Below are 18,751 nucleotides of genomic sequence, written 5' to 3' on the forward strand. Positions count from 1 at the left end.
TTATTTAGAGGACGAAATATTCAATACAAGATTCCTAAACATTGTAGTGGTAGGAAGAGATCAAGGGAATGCGTAAGGCAAATAGGTCATGTAGTAGGGTTTGTCCTAGGATTTCAAAAAATACTCTTTTTTCGGTTGTTGTTTTTTCCAAAATATTTACAGACATGAACATCTTCACGTTTCTGCTGTTGTTAATCAATTTATAGGGACGTTAATAAAGATGGTCCATCATATCGCCTCTATAAAAATGGTCCATTAATGGGGATTATTTGATAGAGACGGCCATGTCATTCATATCTCAAAATCCAAATCTGTTAGTGAGAATCGGTCTCATCTTAGAATGCACCTTGACTTGGAACTTCAGAGCAGTGCAAAGGGTGTCATACCTACGTGTACCTTCTGCATCGGGTGTGTATGTAAACGAATATTGGGCGAAATTGGGGCCGTCCTTCCCCGCACGCTCTGCAATAGTCTGAGCATGTATGGCTCAGGAAGAAAGAGCTGCTGCGTTTGTCTAGAACTAGTAGAACTGTATAAGAAACCAGCTCGTGCTCGTTGGTTGTTGGCCGACACGCAGAGAGCGAAGACGAGCCCAGCTCCCCGGCGGGCGCGTCAGCTGGTCTCCACAGTCACCTGTGCTGGGCAGAAGTTTGGCCGGGTCGTCGCCAAGTCGCGCACGCCGCGCCACTCGCCCCGTCGCTCGGGCCCTGGCATTTCACATCTCAGGTCGCTGTCGCGTGCTAGCCGTGCCGTGCAGCATCCGGTTCCGGTTCCACTTCCACCACCAAAAACGAGCGTTTCTGACTCATGAGTCATGATCCTTACCTGGCATCCGGCCCGATGAGTCGATTTTACTTTTACAGTAGAGAGAAGTCGATGCATAATCTTGCATCGGTTCATACCAAATAAGACCCAAAAAAAAAAAACCATGCTTCCCAACAGCAATTATTAGTGATCTAGAGATTTGACATCCCTGGTGCTATATATACTAGTAAAACCAGCTACTCAAATGTAACAATTGTAAGGCAGCAGATATTTCCGTGTCTTATCAGCAATGCATCACTATTGTTGCTCGTTTGAGATAGTGAATTAAATAGATATCTCAGGCTGCAGCACGGTATATACATTTATTTGTGCACAAGAATAAACTAAAGAACAAAGTTTCAAGTGTTCTTTGTAAGGAAACTGAGACATACTATAATTATCTACAATCCCTCTGTACTTGTGAAAACTTTGTCCTACTATACGATCAATGGGTGCTTCATCCATCCACCGAAGTAGCAAGAGAACCTTGATGTTGGCACCTCAAAGTAGCAAGCAAGCTATGGAGGCTACTTAACTCGATCTGCAGGCTGATTACCTTCTCTGGAAATTTATAACCTTGATAGAAGTCGCGTAGATGGCAAAGAAGAAAAGAGAGAAGCCAATGAGCACTGCAACTGTGACACCAGCCATCCCCTGTTTAAATCCCAGGCTTTCCTCCAGGAACTCCTGCACGGTCCCATCGAAACCAGGGCCGACTATCCTGGTTTGCACATCACCCAACTGCGATGTAATGATGCCTCGCAGGGTCCAGGCCACTGGACAGATGTAATAGAACCAGATCCACCAGCCAGGGATCCTCTGCATGATGAATGACAAGTAAAACGTTTAGAAACAGATAAGCATCATACTGACACACTCTCTGGATTGATTGAAAACTGATGTTGAAAAAATCTGGTTACCCACACCTCTTCAAGATGAAAAATGATTTCTTTTTTGACTAGAAAAGCTAGGTTAACAAGTAAATCATCATGTCTACAGATATAAGAATTGGCTGAGTAAGATTTTTATGTTCAAAACTGAAGAACAATTGGAAGCATAACAATGTAATACTGTTTCTTTTGGCAATTCAGTAACTTACGGATTGGGGGATGAGGAACCCAGAGAGAAGATTCCACAAGGAGTAAAAGGCAGATGATACAACTGCTGCCACATCTTGTGTTGGGGTCAAGCCTACTGCCACCATCCCGTAGAACGTGAAGTAGGTGAAAGTAAGGAACAGGAAAACAAGATACAAAAGCAATTTTCCTGTAGTAAAAGGTTGAGTTTATCAGAATACAGCAAACACACAAGAAGCAATATCATGTGTAGAAAGCATGAAGTCCATTAATGAAGAATGACTTGCCTATGTTCCTCTCATAGTTGATCATGAAGTACGTGATGAGGCCAAATATCAGTGCCTGGACTGCAATGTAAGGAATCTCTACGAGACCCTAATAATTTTAAGAAATATTAGAAACTGGGATCTCTAGATAGGAAAAACAGAAAAGATTGCTGTGAGCTTGGCTAACCTGTGCTGCAGCATATGGGAACGATGAGTACATTCTAGCAGCGCGTTCCCGGTAGTAGACAGTCCTCTCAGTTGATACCACAGGCTGCACGGATGAGGCATTATTTACACCAAGAAACAGGCATGCCGCGTAAAGAGATCCCATGACAAGCATCAAATCTTCTGTTGTGTCTCTGCATAGTTAAACTGGTATTAGCCTATGAACCATGTTCTGTAAACTGAATGTGTAAATTATCCTAGGTACATTTCGAGCAGGGAGTAAATATTTTTATCCCATAGTCATTAAAACCAAGTCCAAAGTCAAATTATTTGAGCATAGAGACAAGTGTGGATATTAAATACATGATCCTAGAGTTCAACATTCCAACCCCTAGTCGTTTGTTGAGTAGTTTCCATCTCACGGTTGTAAGGTTTTCGGGCCTAGTTTTCCCTAAAAAACTGAGCCGATTTCTCTGTTTATTAATTAAAATTATGGGAAAACTTTTGCCATCCTTTCATAAGAAAAAGAACATTTCCAACCCCCATTGGAATTATTAATAAAAGAAGATACATTAAGAAATATATACCCCAATTACAAAATATAAATTATTTAGGACCTTGCCACGGCCTCCAAGATGACATATTCACTAATGATTTCAGTAAAATTAATTATTTGACAAAACATATATTATGGAAAATATCTACCACGATGAATTTAGTAACACCAATCTTATGCTGTACAATTATGATCCATACTGGTACCATCTTGCATTAATTAACTCCTATATTGTAGAACATTACTGTCCAAGATGGAAATATCTGTCATGATGGATCTAGTAACATCAATTGTTTTAAGAAAAAAGAACTAGATATTACTAGAGCCTCATACACCTCCCATCTGCATTACGACTCACTCATGAGCAATATATTAATTATGCTATTGGCGAAACTACAAACATTATGGTAGATATATAGGTCGTTGTAATGTTTTAGAGGGATAATAAAAACCAGTCACATGGACAACGGTATGGCAGGAAAGATCATTTGCCACATCACTTGGGTCATGAATATTACTAGGGACATGAATAAGGTGAAGTTTCGATGCTTGTTGTATGACCGATGCCTTTTTCATCGGTTATTTTTGTTTCTTGTTATTCTAGTCCTTTGAAGGCAACACATCATAAACAGCAAATTTATATTTCAACAAAAATGAAAATAACACGTTTCGCTAGCAATGAACCAATGAAATCAATGTATATTCATTTTAAACACGTGAATTAAAAACAAACAAAAACAAATGTAATATGACTAAGAGATAGAATTACCTTTTCATCCCCACATTCCAAAATATTGATCCGAATATGATAGCTGCAATTGCCGTGAAAAATAACCGCACAACATTGTACTCTGGACTTCTCCAGTAAACAAGTCTTTGCTTACGCAAGCAAGCTTTGAACTGAGTAAGAAAGTTCCGTGAAAACTCTGATGAGAATTTCAAAGGTTCCGTGCCAATAGCTGGAATACTTGATTCTTTAATTAACTCTTCCACTTCCCTAAATTATTGTGAACAGGTTTGTTAAAAAATGCCTCAACAGTTGCATAAATTTGGTGTCCTTACAAAAGAAAATTGAAACGAAACTTAGGCCAAGAAAACCACAACAATAGCACTTCTTTAAGTTCAATAGAAATCACCTGAACTGATCGGAGTTTTTGTACACCACTGCAAAATCTAAACCAAGAATCTCTTCACATGCTTGTGTGGTGACTTCAAGCATCCAGGTTGCTGGATTGTAGCCTTCAGAGATATGATTAACACCAGGAATGGACTGTTTTGAGAATATTAACAAAACGTATAGTTGTTAAGAATAGAGTGTTGGTGTAAGCAAGTTTAGAGATCAAGAATTTTTTAGGCCGCATATTTCATCACTTCATAGGTATTTTTAGTACAGTGAAAGATGAATGTCAATTGGCATACTTTTTAAGCAAACTGAACCTTATAAGAACTAATTCGGTTGTTAAAATCTTTTATAAAGTATAGAGATAAAAAGAGTAACCTGAAAGTAATCAATCATATCAATTGAATTGACACCCAGAGAACCACCATATATAACGCGACCTCCACGTTTCAGAAGGAGGAGCTGAAATTAGGAGAATAGTCAACAAAGGGAATAAAATGGTGGGCAACTAAGACAAATAAAAAAACAAAAAAAAAGCATGCCAACCTCATCAAAAGCTTCAAAGATGTCAATGCTGGGCTGGTGTATAGTGCAAACAACAGTTCTTCCGGTGTCAACAGTATTTCTAATAGTCCGCATCACAATGGCAGCTGCTCGAGCATCCAAACCAGAAGTAGGTTCATCCAAAAAAATAATTGAAGGATTTGCAACTAGTTCAACAGCTATTGTAAGGCGCTTCCTTTGCTCTGTTGACAATCCAGTAGAACCCTGCTTCCCTACTAATGCATGTCTCAGTTGATCAAGCTCTACCAAAGCCATAACTTCCTCAACAAATTCCTGCAAGATAGTTTAAAGTGTGCATAATCTCAAATAACTAATTGCACCCTAGATTAAAAAGAGTTAGTACAAGTCATACGTGTCTTGTTTTTGTACTTATATCTTTCGGAAGCCGTAAGATTGATGAAAACCACAAGGACTCTTCAACAGTTACTTGGGGTGAGTGTATATCATTTTGCTCAACATAACCAGCTATCCTGGCAAAGGTTCTTTGTTCTTTCTTATGGCCAGAAATCTTGATATCACCCTCAATATATCCGCCTGTTTTTCTACCAGCTAAAACGTCAAGAAGGGTCGTCTTTCCAGCGCCACTTGAGCCAACCAGTGCTGTTAAGACACGTGGCCTAAATACTCCGCTTACTTCACATAGCAACTGTAGTCTTTTCTCAGGTACACCTCTTGCTTTCATTTTCTATATGCATGTAGAAACCATCTTAGCTGGTGATGAACTATAAAAATATAAATAATAAGTTTTAGAAGAACAACCTTTGGCATATCAACAAAATAGTTAATGTTATGAAACGTCATTGTTAGAGGTTGAAATGGTAATATCATTCCCTTGTTGAGTTCGCCTTCAATCTGCCCTTTGACTTCATAATTTCTGCCATTACTTTCTGCGATTCAAGAATAATATAAATTTTTAATCAAGTACAATACTTTATCCTCACGTTGAGAAGAAAAATTTAGCTTGGCAAAAAATGCACACTGTAACTAATTAAGGTAGACAAATCAATAGATAATAGCAACATAACTATTAGAATTTATTTACTTCTTAAATAATTACTTTCCACCACTCAAAGATATAAGGTATGTTTTATTTTGACCCGACTGTCAAAGTTAATCTTTGGCCCTTATTTCTCATATAATATATGAATTTATATAGGTACAAAGTCCATATTGTGTTTGAGCCCTTTGAAATATCAATCAGTTAAACAGTTTTAATGTGCTAAATGTTCTTGTATTTTATTTAATTGCTACTAATATATAGAGACACACACACAATGTTGGACTTGTATAAATTAAAATAGACCTTGTATGTTTTAATGGGGGAGTAATATTGAACTTCATATGCTTATAACGTTCAACAAGAATAAGCAAGTTCCAATACATATCTTGAAAGATGTTAGAACGTACACAATGAAAAACAGACATATCTTTTTTGAACACATTATGGGAAAAATGTTATAGTAAATACTAGAATCATGATTGTTAAGAAAATGAAAATCACCTGCAATTGCATGTCCATCTGATACACTATCTGTCAACGCATCCTTTGTTTCTTCAGAATTGGATGGAATAATTGCTTGGGCCTTCCGTAGAGCTTCAGAAACAATTACAATTTAGTTTTGAGAAATCAAAAAGCAGCTAACTGAAGACGGATTTAGAATTATAATTGCATTTCCACACTTACGGTTAAGGAATGCCAAAGCAAGAGTAAACAAAGCATTGAACAAGACAGCATAAGCCAATAAAGCACAAACTCCAATCCAGTACCAGTAATCTTGTGTAGGGAGACTGTGTGAAGTAAGAACATTGAATCCAACAGGATTGTTGCCAGCACCAAATACCTATAATGATACATGTCAAAATAAAATTTAGCTAACAATAAATGTCAAATGATTGTTCTAGTAAAAGAGAATGATGCAATAGATATGCATGCTGTCAAACCAAATTATGTTTGACCCCCACAAATAACAAATTTGAACTATATGTAATTTCAAGCATTCAGTCCTGAAAAGTGAAAACAAATGGTGCGAGTTCAATGGAATGGCTATCTAAATCATATATATGGAATTTGTGGAAAGAATGAAACCATAGTTTTTTTAGAACGAGCACGTAACAACGCAGCAGGTAGCGGAAAAGTCAAAGGAGTGTTTAGTTCAATTTAGACAGGCTTCCCAACCGCGCATTTAATTCTGTGTTGTATTGCGAGGCTTTGTGAGGTATTTTGTGCTTTGTCACAGTGTGTGGTGGATGCTGTTGAGACAGCGGTGCTGCTGGTGTTTTTTCTTGTAAATAAAACTCTATCTCTATCCTCATTACGTTCAAAAAAAATCCAAGGATTCAATTTTGTTATTGTAACCCTTCTTAGACACACTTCGAAAAGTAAAAATAAGGAGAAAGAAATGGTGATTCCTACTAGTAAACAGAGATAGTGAGAAATAATAATTCCTGCTAGTATACAGACCTTTGACCATCTGGATGCTGAGAATTCGTTAACTGAAATAGCACGTTGTCCATACATCAAGGGGGAAAGCCAATAAGCCCACTGCCACCATGGTTGTATAGCCTCTATCAGAAGTAACAAAGTCACAATATGTTGCACCAAAAGTAAGAATCATTCTCATCTAGATCATTAGAGAGAGAAAACAGCTAACTCTTCTGAGATGTCTAGCACAATTCAATATACCACAGGAAATAAATATATAAACACTCACCTTTAGGGATAAGGAACCCTCCTAAAAGAAAAATTGCCAGTAAGGCAGCTGATCCAAAAGTATTAGCAATAGTCATGTCTCGTGCTATAGCCCCCATCATCCGGAAAAGGCCCAAAGCCATTTGATGGACAGAGAACAACAATAGCATAAAATGAAAGAACCTGCACATAGTTTGCATTATTCTGATATGTCCAAGTACAACAGTAATGACTCCACCTCTAGATGGGCTAGTAAGGTAGTTGTTGGTACCTATCAGCAGTTGGTGCAAAGCCTACTGTGTAGTAAACAGCACATGACCACACCATAGCCTCAATAAGAGAATATGGAATTCTTAATATCCAATTGGGGATTGAGAAAGCCCATGCAGGATGAAAGAAATTGTCTCTCTGCTTATAAAACACTGGAAGCCTTGAAATAGTAATGGGCAATTCTGTAAAACCATTGAACAGCATATGTACAAGCCCATAGAACAGACAAGAGAGATAAAGATTGCCATTTTGCTCATCAACAGGGTGCAATCTTGTGCGAAGAAAGATTGTGCAAGTGATTACCCCGACAAAAGCAACCTGCACAAAATTATGCCATTATTTTCAAATGCATGTGAGGAAGCTCTTTAATAAATTGTAGAATGGTGCATACAAAGAAAGTATTAGATGGTAATTAACAAAAAGTAAATCCATATATTCTTCTGTTTTCAAATTTTATTATAGATGCATATAGAATTATGGCAACAATTTGGAACAAAATAATGTTAGAATGTAAAGAAATGACAATGTAGCACACATAACATTCTTGTAGTTTTGCCTTTAAAGAATAGTACCTCCTAAAAACATATTAGATTGACCATGGATGCAAACTAGGGCATATTTTCTTCCACAACTGGAGAGGAACGGAGAGATGTAGTCTTAGACTTAAATAATATTTAAAATGCTATAATATAAGGTCAGAAAATCTGTGCATAAACCTTCTTTTCAGAATATATATATAAAAAAAGAAAAACAACAGTAGAAAACGAGTATTTTTGTTGAGCTTTCAATAATTTTCATTTAGACTACTCACAAGGTCACAGCAGTTATCATTTATGCATCGATTCTATATTATCAAGCGCTCATAATGTAACCTTCATCCATCTACTACCATGGAAAGTAAAGAGATGGATCATATAACCATGTGATGCCTTGAGATTGAGAGACTTGGATCAACAAAAAGGACATTTTACACCCTTAGGGCATGTTTTGTTTCATAGGCCAATACATTGTTATTTAACTGACAATACAAAGTTAAATAAACTTTATACACAGTGATACTAGATATGGCTCATGTCAACTACAAGTTCATTTTCAAATAAATTATCACAGCTGAAGTAAAGAGAAACATAAACATACTTGGCATGTCCTGAAAATGTAGAGGAAACGGTTGCGACTTATTAAAACAAGCTCCCTGTAAAAGCATGCTCTAACAAGGCTAAGTTTTGATACTGCAAACTTTGATCTGGCAAGCACCTTAGGAGATTTTGTGCCATCATAAGAGTTGCTTAAAATAGAATCCAGAGATCTGCCATAGTCGGATTGTTTAAATGCAGAAGCCATTGTCGATGCAGAAATAAAAGAATAAGGTTTTGACTTGTCAGACCAGTACTGAGCTTGGTCTTTCCTTGATGTCACCTGATATAACAAAGTTACTTAAGTAGATTCTCGCATGCTCCAAATTTTATGTTGGAATTAGCAGTCATCATCCAATACCTCTTGGAGAAAATCCGCAATTCCCTTACGAGGCGGCAGTGAAAATCCTAGCGAATTGAAATAGTCCACAACACGCACAGTGGGGCCTTGATAAATGATTTGTCCTTCTGAGAGAAGAATTAGATCATCAAAAAGATCAAATGTCTCTGGTGCAGGTTGAAGAAGTGACATCAGCACAGTAGCCTCCATCTCATGAACAAAATTCCTCATGCATTTAACTATTTGATAAGTCGTTGAGCTGTCGAGACCAGTAGATATTTCATCCATGAGAAGGGTTTTTCTTGGTCCAACAACCATTTCACCTACAAAAGTACATCATTTGTTACAGATCTGGCACAAAGAATATCAAATTGTATTTTGATTAGTTTCTTACAGAAGCCATTAAAGTTGTCACTTAGTTATGGCTATTTGTAATATGACTCTTCTCACCTTATGTGGTGTTTTAGTGGGAGGGATGAAATAGATTGGGGCTGGCAAATAAGCCTAAGATCATGGCAACTGGGTTAACTTACCTAAAGCAAGGACTAAAGAGTGTGTCGGATGCTGGAAATGTGGATTCTCCATGCATATAGGAGCATGGCAACAAGAGTATTTTGAGATTAATTAACAGGTTGATGTAGTACCTTAAGATCAGAATATCTTTTTTGTCCAAATCATTCCCTAGATTGTTTGAACAGGAACGGCAAGATCTATTTAATAGGCTTCTGCGAATCACCGGATTAATAATAATAATAATAATAATAACAACAACAATATAAAAGTAATATCTCAGAGCCTCTTCCCTTCAACTCCATCTCTAATCTACAAACCCATGAAAAGCATGAACTAAGGTTCATCGCAAAACCACTAAGAACTAGCTCTATTTGGAACAAAAAAGTTGTGGGAATGTAAGACAAAATATTAAATTTGCAATCCTACAAACCTGTTGTGACTCGTTTCTTCTGCCCACCAGAGACACCTCTTTCCATATCAGTACCAACAGCAGTATCAGCACATAGATCTAGTCCAAGCACTCTAAGAACATAGTCTGTAACAAGATTGTGTTTCTGTCCTCCAACTGATGCTGTCTGGTCATACAGAACAAAACATTATGTAGATAAACAAAATGAAATATGAGAAGTTTATATGTGAATTAGATAAGAACCTTCATAAAGGCATCTATTTCTGGATTTGGTCTTATCCCTCTCTTCCCTTCAAGATCGCATAGCTCCTTCAAGCACTCTACACATATCAACAATGTGTGTAAGATAGATACTTTTTGAACTGACATCTAAGCCATTACATGATAACAAAACCAGTTTAAAGAAATTGTTCATTGTGCTCCTATTAGAAGCATTGATATAATTTTTAACAAAAAACGCAATAGATACATACTACCGTAAAAGATCTCAAAAATAAAAGCTGAGAGCTTCAAACTTGATGATAAACATGAAATGATCTTAAACTTTAACAAAAGTATATAGTGCTAGATTCTGCAATCTTAAGGGCATTATTTCACCATCAGTGATGCTTGGGATAAGGAAAGGTCAAAATATCTGCATGTAGATTGTTAGATTAGATACTTGATGTAAGATGCATGAACCTCACCAAATCTGCAATTCACCGTGTCATGAAATAAAACGAAAAAAAAAACTGAATTATCTTTGTTGGCTACCGCTTAGTTTCGTTTAATTTCTGGAAAAAGGTTAATTCTATCACACAAGCTAGTTTATGCTTTGACACACTCATGCAGGTTGTAATAAGCTAGCCACAGCCAATTGTTTTATCTTAATTAAGTAGAAATGCATGGATAATAATAGAAGTGACAAAATCATTCAAATGTGAATTGGTAATAAACTAATTAAGTGCCTTGAAAAGTCTAGATGCAAGTTTATTCGTACCCTTGGCTATAATTGTGCCCTTGAGTAATCACAACAGAACTAAACAAAGTATTTGCAAAGCACAAGAATGGGAGCCTTACCTTGGTAGTTTTCACTTGCACCCTGGCATTTTGCAGCAAAATCTAATGTTTCCCTCACTGTCAATTCTCCAATATGGTTGTCTGTCTGACTGATATAAGCAGAAGTTCTTTGTACACAAAATTCAGTAAGTGAAGTTCCATTGTAGGTCACTTCTCCACTTTTCTGTCAGAATATGAGAAGGTAAATGAAATGACAAGAATGATACAGAACATAATAATGGGATAGATTAGGCAACTGGTTTGATTGTGTGAGGGAATAAAAAACCCTCCCAAGCCCGGCCCCCAGAAAATTAAAACAATTCACACAAACCGGGAGTAGATGTCAAGGTCACCTTTAGCTGAGGATCCAGTTTACCAGCAAGGGCCAACAAGAGCGTTGATTTCCCAGATGACGGTGGCCCCAGCAACAGTGTCATTCTTTCACCACACAAAACAAAACAAGAAAACAACATCAGCAGTTACCTATTACAAACTTCATAAATGAGTGCATGCAATCCTTGACACAAAAGAATTCTGAAATAAATTATTTTGGTACACAAAAAACGAGCTACAAGTTATTTCTAGTATAGTACTACATTAAGGTTATTATTGCAACGGGAAAAAAAATCAAAATGTTGGCATCAAAAGTGGAAGAGAGATAACCACATGATCAAGATGAGTTGCATTAAATACCAGTATTGGCAGATCGGGACTCGTGCTTTTTATATTTGTATATGTATATATAGATATAGATAGATGAGAAAACAGAGCAGGGATACATAGGGGATGACTTATCAACTACCCCCCAAATGAGATACGTTTCTAGTACATTGTTCCAGAGGAAACAAGTGTCAGCACACAACTGCACAATAGGCATGCAAATATACTACCTTTTGTGCCTACATATGCGGATATAAATTTAACTATTTAATTTAAGTCGGGAGTGTGACATGTGTTTGCATTCATATAGAGACCTGCAGTAAGAAGTATTGTTTCTCACCTCCCAGGTTTTAGAACTCCACTAACATCATCAAGAATAGTGAGCTTGGTCTTCTTAGGACGTAAAAGATGGCAACAAATTAGAAGCCTCTGCACCAAGATAAAAGGTACATATATATATATTAGCAAAGGGTTTGCAAGTGTAATAAGATAAAAAAAAAGGTACACAAGTGTCATGTAAATTATGGTGTATATATATAGAGAGAACTACTGTTCTGCAGCTGGCCATAGAATAATTTATTCTGTGGCCACTTTGAGTTACGATAATTACTATGCTAATTTACGAGACTACAGTAACTCCTTACTAAGTGATTTACTATAACATTATGGTAAATATCACCGTGAGTTGTAGTAACACGAGTATAGTAAATGCATATTCATATTATCGTAAATTGGTACAAATATTATCGTAAATCAAGGTGGCTATAGAATAAGTTATTCTATGGCCAGCTGCAGAATAGCCATATATATATATATATATATATATATATATATATATATATATATATATATATATATATATATAGTCATAAATGAAAATGCTACAAACTAGCCAGAGCATATATATTTTACCAGCGTATGGAATTGTTGATGCCTGCAACGTAACTGCAGTTGCATGCCTCATCAAGTACGTCTGATCAACTCATCGTCAACTAACTAACTATGAGTGTGTTTGTTATGTCAAAATTATTAGTTGCATCGGGTAGCCGTAACTGCACGTGACAAGATTTAAGAACCCATAGCGTTCGAAACGAAACTAACAACAACGCATCGTAAGACTAGTGCTGAGGCTGAGCTAAAAAGTCCTGACGTGGACAGTTTAATCACATGATGACATGAAGCAGCAGCCGCTATCCGAGCAAGCAAATGATGCATGAGATCCGCGCTTTGCCCTACCCAACACGCAATTCAAACCACAAAAACCAACCATATGCATACCTCGGCAATGTCATGGACGTAGTTGAGGAGCGTTGGCAACGCCCGGCGGCCGTAGTGCACCTCCGTGGACACCGTCAGGTCGCGGAACCTCACCTCCACCCGTGGCACGTCCAATCCCGCCCTTCACGAGATAACCAAACAGTTGGAATCGGCATTTAGTAGAGCACGTAGTAGGCAAATCGTCATTAGAAATCGATCAAATCGGTTTAGTGTATATGATGAGAAAATTTGAAGTGCTAATCGAATCGGCGAATTGAAGGAAGGGATGAGCTGCATTACTTACGCGTGAAAGCGGGCCCTGATGCCGTGGAGGAGCTTGGCGTTATCGGAGTCGGCGCTGGCCAACGCCCGCTGGAGCACGCGCTGGACGCCATGCCGGTCCAGCCTCCGCACGTCCACGACCTCGCCGCCCTTCTTCTCTGCACTGCGTCCTCCTCCTTCGCCGCCGGTGCTGCCACTGCCGGGGTCGGGCACGACGATGGCGAGGTTGCGCCGCTGAGGGGAGGCGACGCGCTCGATGGTCGCCCAGAGCTGGTCGGCGGCCGTGGCCTCACCGTCGTCCTCCCCATTGTTGACATCCACCGCCACGTGGTGGGGTTGGACGGCGCCGCTCGCCATCGCCTGCTCTGCCTCAGCCTCTGCCGCCGCCGGCTCTACGACTGTCTATATGTAGGTATAGGTTGCAGGAACTAATAAAAGATGAGAACAAGAGGCACACGGTTCTAGTCGAGAGTATATATGAGATGAGAGTTGGAGGCGGCAAGGCAATGGGATCGGATCGGATCTCGGGGCGTGTCTTCGGGACGTGAAAGACGTGGACGATGAGCGCGGTGACGCGGGGCCTTGCCGGTCGTCGTGAGAAAGTAACCAATTCCACAACTAACACTCCGAAGTGTTGGCGGTGGAGACGCGAGGTCGCTGCGCCTCGCATGCAGCGCTAGCTGTTCCACCACCCAACACAGAGACGAGGAGGCCGGCGGCTGTTGGGACTTGCATTGGGACACAGCTACTACGTACGCGGCTGAGATCAAGGGCAGGAGGGGCGACCATGCATGGCGCAGCGATGAATAATGCTTGCCGCCCGATCTTCAGCAGTCCGCGCGTGCGTGCCACCAGTACGTGTTGTTGTAATAACCTATAACAAGTTGAAAGCCAGTTAGGGACTTAGGGTCCGTTTGGTTCAGCGTGGAACGGTTGTTGTGAGTTATGTTCTATAAAAAATTGTAATATGTTTGGTTAAAACAACTACGAAGCATACTCACTCTTTTATCTCCCTGGATGAAACAGTTGTAAAACGTCTCTCTATTTTAGGTCTGCTAATAGGTTAGGTAATAATTGGAGTTTTCGGGTTCGGTTGTGCTATGGATCTGTTTGGATGCGTGGTAATGGGTTTAGAGGTTAAACGAGTTGGGATGGGTTGGGTTTCCCAATCCTCCAATACGTCCAATGTCATGACGGCCGCGACAGTGCCGGACCTCACCGGGCTTGGGAACGGTGCCGAGGCCCCTGAAGACAAGGAAGAGTGCTGCACGGCGGCGGCGGCGGCCTGCACATGGCGCCTCCGGCTGCGGTGTCCCAGTCCACCTCCTTCTGCTCCGGCTGGCGGACCCGGCACTACGTGCACCCGGCGCCTCTTGGCCTCACGCTCCGTCCACACGGCCACGGCCTTGGGCTCCAGTGGCGCCATTGATGTAGCTGCCACCTCGAGCCGCACCTGCACTACCCTATGCCCCCGTCGCCGCTGCCACCACCTTCATCGGCCGCAGGGAAGAGGAGCAGCAGCAGGAAGGAACGAACGCAGTAGCTACAGGAAGGAACGAACGCAGGGAAAAGGAGCAGCAGAAGGAACGAAGCAGGCAGGCAGGCAGGCGCAGAGTGGGTTGGGTTGGGTTCGGTCTTAATTAATTTGAAACGGGGTGGGTTGGAGTCGAAAAATAATTAATTAGATTTGGAATGGGGTGGAAATGGGTCGGGATCTCACCTATTTTCACGGATTTGGAAAAGTAGAAAGTTAAAAGCCAAAAGTAAAGTATAAGATGTCGTGAAAATTATATTACACAAAAGCAACTCTGATTTTACTAGTTTGGTGGGCATTCTACTTTTTGGCAGCACAAGCACACTCTTAACCTTAAGCACCCGAAGTCCAAACCAAAAGTTGTTGTTTTTTTCCCTCGAGTACATGAGCGCGCTTGGGCCCAACTGCGATCAAAATCAACACTGAAGTGTAGGCCTTCTTAAAAGCTTCAACGTCTATCGTGGTCGACGGGTGGTAGGGGAACCTTGTTTTGGACAAACAGGGGTTCGTGGTGAGGCCATCTAGGACATGCGCCAGGCTGGCCGAGCCGGTTTGTGAGGTCTCTCCTTTTTGCCTTTGCTTGCTCCGGTTTCGATCGCGGTCGGTTTTGTTTAAGATGAGATTTTGCGCTTTTGCCCAAAACAATGGGCGATGCGGTTCGCGTGCAATCTAAAGTATTGCCCGATATGATTCAAGCTCCAATTTTGCAGTTCCAGCGGCTCTGTTGACCTTCCATCAAAACAGAGCATTTTTTGCATGGCTTTTATGCTTTATAGAACTTCCATAGGCGTGACATCACTTATATCATGCTCTGACTGCACGTCGACAGAATATCGTCGGCAGTCCTTCGAGTAATATCCTATGAAGGTAGATTGATCGGCAGAGAGGCGTGTAATCAAGAACAAGAAGACAACAGAGACACACGAGTTAGACAGGCTCCTGTGGTCTGTTGGTTTGTATTGGCTATCGTATGATATTGCGTGTGTTTGGATGGGGTCCCTGCCCGCCTTATATAGTCCAGGGGGCAGAGTTACAAGTCGGTTAGAACTGAAAGATAACCGGAAAGTAATAACAGATTACAGGAATAATGGAATCATACGTATCCTAACAGATCTCGTAGCATCTTCAGAATATCTTCCCAGTATCTTGCGGGAGACGCCGAGCAGAGTCGTGCCCCGCAAGGCTTCATCTCGTGGGCTGGGCTGCCTCTGGGGGCGCAGCCCATGTAGTGTGTCGTGGGCATCCGGGCTCGTACCCCCACACTGCATGAGCCATTTGTGTCACGGCGCGCGCTTAGGGCAAGTACATTGGTACACGTAATCAGTCTCATAAGTTATCTCATGCAGTGCCATATCAAATTTTTGTGTGGAAGAGAGAGAGGTGCTCATAAGCTAAAATTTAGGACTACGAAACAACTTATACACCATCGTACAAGTGGTTGTTGTCATGCGACTCACAGAAATTCTTTTGTTGTATGCATAAATTGAGGACTCTAAAATTATTATGAGACAACTTAAAAGACAAACTTTTATGTGTTACCTCTTAGGTCGTCTCATAATTACGTGACACCGCAGGAGACTATGGCTCCGTTCGCTAGTCTGAAAGTTGGCTGAAACTGGCTGAAAAACACTGTTCTGGCTGAATTATTGTGAGAGAAAAATACTGTTCCGACTGAAAAAACAAGCCGAACAAGCCAAATATGGGGTAAGCCAAACAGGGCCTATGTACGAGACAATACTAATGTACTCGCCCTTAGACGTGTGGTTCGTCTTTCACCATTTTTAAGGGCAATTTCAATGTTAGAACCACGATTAATATAATTTCTATATTTATCAAAACATATAGATACACAGAAACCTGTTGACGCCGATTCCAATCACACGTTGGTAGGAACTAAATATAATTTAGGTATATGTTTAGTTTAATTTAGGCTATTTTCATAAAGATCGAAAGTAAATAATTTAGGTTGAAGTTTAGGTTAATCTAGGCTATTTTAAAAATGACACGGTGGACGATTTAAATATAGATTTAAGGTGTTACACCTTAAATCTATATTTAAAAATGCATACAAGCCTATCAGAATCGACGGCCAGGCGCAAACGCACGGCAACAATGGCGACGGCCTTGCTGAATCGACGTGGCTGTCAGATCACCGGTGGCTTGTCCGTCAGGCAATTTGCAGATTTCCTGCATGGATGGAATGCCACCGTAGACATCTTGCTTTCCCCGTCACCCCTGGCCGAGAGGTGTGGCAGTGGACACCGGATCTTTACGAAGTCCACCTGTCGAGCCCTACACATTGGGGCAGTACCGCTTCTCGGTGGCCAACTCATCTAGAGCACCTGGGCTGGGCGCCCCTGTGCAGGTTCGTATCTTCCTATGGCTAGCGATCAAGCGACGTCACTGGACAACCGACCACGGGCTACGGGCTTACGGCATGGCTTAGACTCCTATAGTTTACAGTTTTGGTAAAGATATATTTACAGTTTGGGTACAAACAAGTTTGTTTAGGGGTCTTTTTTGGGTAACAAAAGACTTTATTCAAATTCTAAGAACAATACGCCAAGCTGATATAAAGATTTGGAAAGGGCTTTGTAGTGGCAGGGTCATCCTAAAAACTAAACAGTAAACGTTCGGTCGCCCTTTATTTAACATTTAGATCGTTTATTAGACAATGTTTATAATCAAACAAAGTTAAGCAGCCTAAACAGATTTGTATAGTAATGCTAAAATATACATAATTATGTACATAAAAGTAATACTAGAAACTGTAAATATTTACGCATGTAGAAAATAAAGTATTCTACCGAAAAATTTGGAAAAAAAATAAATTCCACTCCACCTCGTATACTTTATGATGTTAATTAGTTGGCTGCCAAACAGGGTTTTCAATTTAGGTATTAAAAAAATTTGGCCACCTCGAAATTCGATCGAAATTTCACCAAATTTTTTTAGAGACTTGCACATGGAGTATGTTTTTAAAAAAAATAGATCTAAACAAATATTAGCATGATTTATGACTACACATCTATTGAATAGATGAATATGCAACAGAAACAATAGAAAATATGAATCTAGAGTTATATAGCGCACATATATAAATCGTAAAGTTTGTTTAGTGTATTACAAAATTCTAGATTTTTCTTTCGGCCACCACCGAAATTACTGAAACTCATAAAATTTCTACAAAATTTGGCTGAAATTTTGAACCCTGCTGCCAAATGTGGTAGTTCTAATCCTTCTATTGCTTAAATGATGAACTAAATGATCATTTATCTCATTTAATCATGTTTAATTCAATTTTGTTTAGAACATTTAGATGGTTTAAACTGTCCAACCATTTAATTCATCGTTTAGAGCCTAAAAGACAAAGGTGGACTTTGTTTATTGTTTAAATGCTTGATGGCAATGATGAAAGGATCTAGATGGCTAGAGGCTCAGTGAATAGACTATAAAAATTTATACAAATATTACAAGACTAGAGCAAATTGATTAGTACAAAATATGATTCTAATAGCATCTACTTGTTTATATGTAATTCATCCAAGCAAGCCACTACATAATTTTAGTAGCAATTAAATCTATTCTAATTCAATTCACCACACAAGAGCTACTAGCTATACAAGGCTACTATAGTTCTAGCGAAACTACTGAAGCAACTAACTAGCTACTTCTACAAACTAACCAACTAACTACAACTAGAGCTAGCACTAACAAGCAACTGCCACACAAGTTAAATATGAATGAAACGAGCAAGTGTAGTGGTCTATACCTAACCGGGCAAGAGATAGAGACAACCAATTTATCCCCGAGGTTCGGTTGCTTGCCTATAACCTATGTCCTTGTTGTGGCAGTCTCGATGTGATGATCCACGCACTAACAAGTGTTACGAGCTTGACCCTCAATGTGGGTGTCGCAAGGATCCAACACAAGGAGCACTCCAAATAGCTACGAGCATTCCATTAGAGTTGTTCTTCACGATCTCCTGTAGGGATTAGTACAAGAGCCCCTTGCAATCAATTAATCAAAGGCAGCAACAATCACCACAAGCCCCACAATGATTCCATGAGCTCTA

The 18,751-nt window shown here is 39.8% G+C and overlaps 1 protein-coding gene across 2 annotated transcripts; it reads right to left on the minus strand.

Moving 5' to 3' along the window:
* Positions 1 to 1,014: 1,014 nt before the first annotated feature.
* LOC136493109 (ABC transporter G family member 51) lies at positions 1,015 to 13,733 on the minus strand. Of its 2 annotated transcripts, none has more exons than XM_066489153.1 (24): positions 13,165 to 13,733; positions 12,882 to 13,002; positions 11,944 to 12,032; positions 11,297 to 11,381; positions 10,965 to 11,127; positions 10,149 to 10,225; positions 9,927 to 10,071; positions 9,005 to 9,306; positions 8,648 to 8,926; positions 7,512 to 7,828; positions 7,263 to 7,423; positions 7,013 to 7,116; positions 6,236 to 6,392; positions 6,053 to 6,145; positions 5,311 to 5,438; positions 4,904 to 5,236; positions 4,534 to 4,824; positions 4,366 to 4,449; positions 4,004 to 4,137; positions 3,637 to 3,864; positions 2,334 to 2,505; positions 2,168 to 2,255; positions 1,904 to 2,070; positions 1,015 to 1,623 (listed from the first exon to the last, which is right to left on the minus strand). In XM_066489153.1, exons 1-24 carry the CDS (start codon positions 13,497 to 13,499, stop codon positions 1,357 to 1,359), a joined length of 4,320 nt encoding a protein of 1,439 aa, XP_066345250.1. In that variant the 5' UTR covers positions 13,500 to 13,733; the 3' UTR covers positions 1,015 to 1,356. The 2 variants fall into 2 exon arrangements, with proteins under 2 accessions (XP_066345250.1, XP_066345251.1); XM_066489154.1 differs by having other exon boundaries at positions 13,161 to 13,449.
* Between the last annotated feature and the right edge of the window lie 5,018 nt (positions 13,734 to 18,751).

The sequence above is a fragment of the Miscanthus floridulus genome, chromosome 11 (assembly GCF_019320115.1).
Source record: "Miscanthus floridulus cultivar M001 chromosome 11, ASM1932011v1, whole genome shotgun sequence".
NCBI lineage: Eukaryota > Viridiplantae > Streptophyta > Magnoliopsida > Poales > Poaceae > Miscanthus > Miscanthus floridulus.